We start from the raw sequence: 1,079 nt of genomic DNA on the forward strand, positions 1-1,079 counted from the left end.
ATTGAATTAAGATGCCCTTGTTGGTGGGGGAGGCGGGTGCTGGGGTCAGGGTGGTGCTGTAAGACTCAAAGTGGGAGTTTGTACCCTGCAGAGGGTTAACTTTGCCAAAAATCCAGGAAGCAACCAGAGTCTGGCTGAGCAGGTAGGAAGGGAGGGCACGAGGTCAGAGAAAGATCTGCCCCTGCCCGGGGCAGAAAACAAGGCTGAGGGGGTGTGAGTGACAGACAAGGGTGGTCCACTTGACCAAGTGTCTGGGATGAGGACCCTGGGTGCTGCGCAGAGCCACGCGCCGAGCTGGGACCGAGCTACCTCCAGGTGGCGCTGCGGAGCCAAGCACCCGCGAGTCTCCACTCCCCATTAACCCAAGAGGGAGGGGGGCCTCGGGAAATGTGTGCATTTATTCAGTAGCAGGAGTGCAAACCTCATACATTGAGGGAGAAAGGCAGCGGGAGACGGCCGCCGAGATTCCCCCATCTCTTTGAATATAATTTTAGATTGAGATTCAGATTAAATCCGAGGGGAAAACACTTTATGAGGCTGAAAGCTGTGTCGTTGCCAGAGCCAGGGTTATGAGCTATCAAATGCAATTACATTAAGACAGATTATACTGGGCAAATTGAGCCATTTAGAAGGTGAGAATCAAAGAAACGGCTCTGATCCTCTCTTCCCTGTTCTCTCTCCCTCTCCTCCCCCCCTTTAAATTGCAGTTCGTAGTTCCTTGCAATTCTGAGGCACAAAAGTAGGTGAGACTGCTTTTGTATCTGCGAAGTGCTTCACTCCTGAATGTAATTCTAGCTGAGTGCAATCTAGGTTAAGAGCCGGACAAGCGGGTAATTAGAGCCCGCTCGCTGCCCGAGGACCGGTCGCCCCGCCGAAGCGCGCCCGGAGTCGGCGCCCTTCTCCCGGCCGAGCCGAGCTGCGGCTGGACACGGAGCGCCCGAGATGATGGTGCTGGACAAGGAGGACGGTAGGTGGCAGGCGGGGGGCCGACGCCCCGCACCCCCTGGGCCCCCGCGGCGGCGCGCGGGAGCACACGCCGGGACACGGGCGCACACACGCCGGGCTGTGCAGGGCTTGCC

At 57.7% G+C, this 1,079-nt stretch overlaps 1 protein-coding gene across 1 annotated transcript in view; it reads left to right on the top strand.

Moving 5' to 3' along the window:
* Window positions 1-430: 430 nt before the first annotated feature.
* LMO1 (LIM domain only 1) overlaps window positions 431-1,079 on the top strand; it is a 35,781-nt gene continuing 35,132 nt past the window's right edge. The window contains exon 1 of the mRNA XM_029957249.1: window positions 431-967. Within this exon, the coding sequence (XP_029813109.1) occupies window positions 943-967 (25 nt within the window). The 5' untranslated portion in view covers window positions 431-942. The remainder of the gene's footprint in view (window positions 968-1,079) is intronic.

Source organism: Suricata suricatta, chromosome 11 (genome assembly GCF_006229205.1).
Source record: "Suricata suricatta isolate VVHF042 chromosome 11, meerkat_22Aug2017_6uvM2_HiC, whole genome shotgun sequence".
NCBI classification, from domain to species: domain Eukaryota; kingdom Metazoa; phylum Chordata; class Mammalia; order Carnivora; family Herpestidae; genus Suricata; species Suricata suricatta.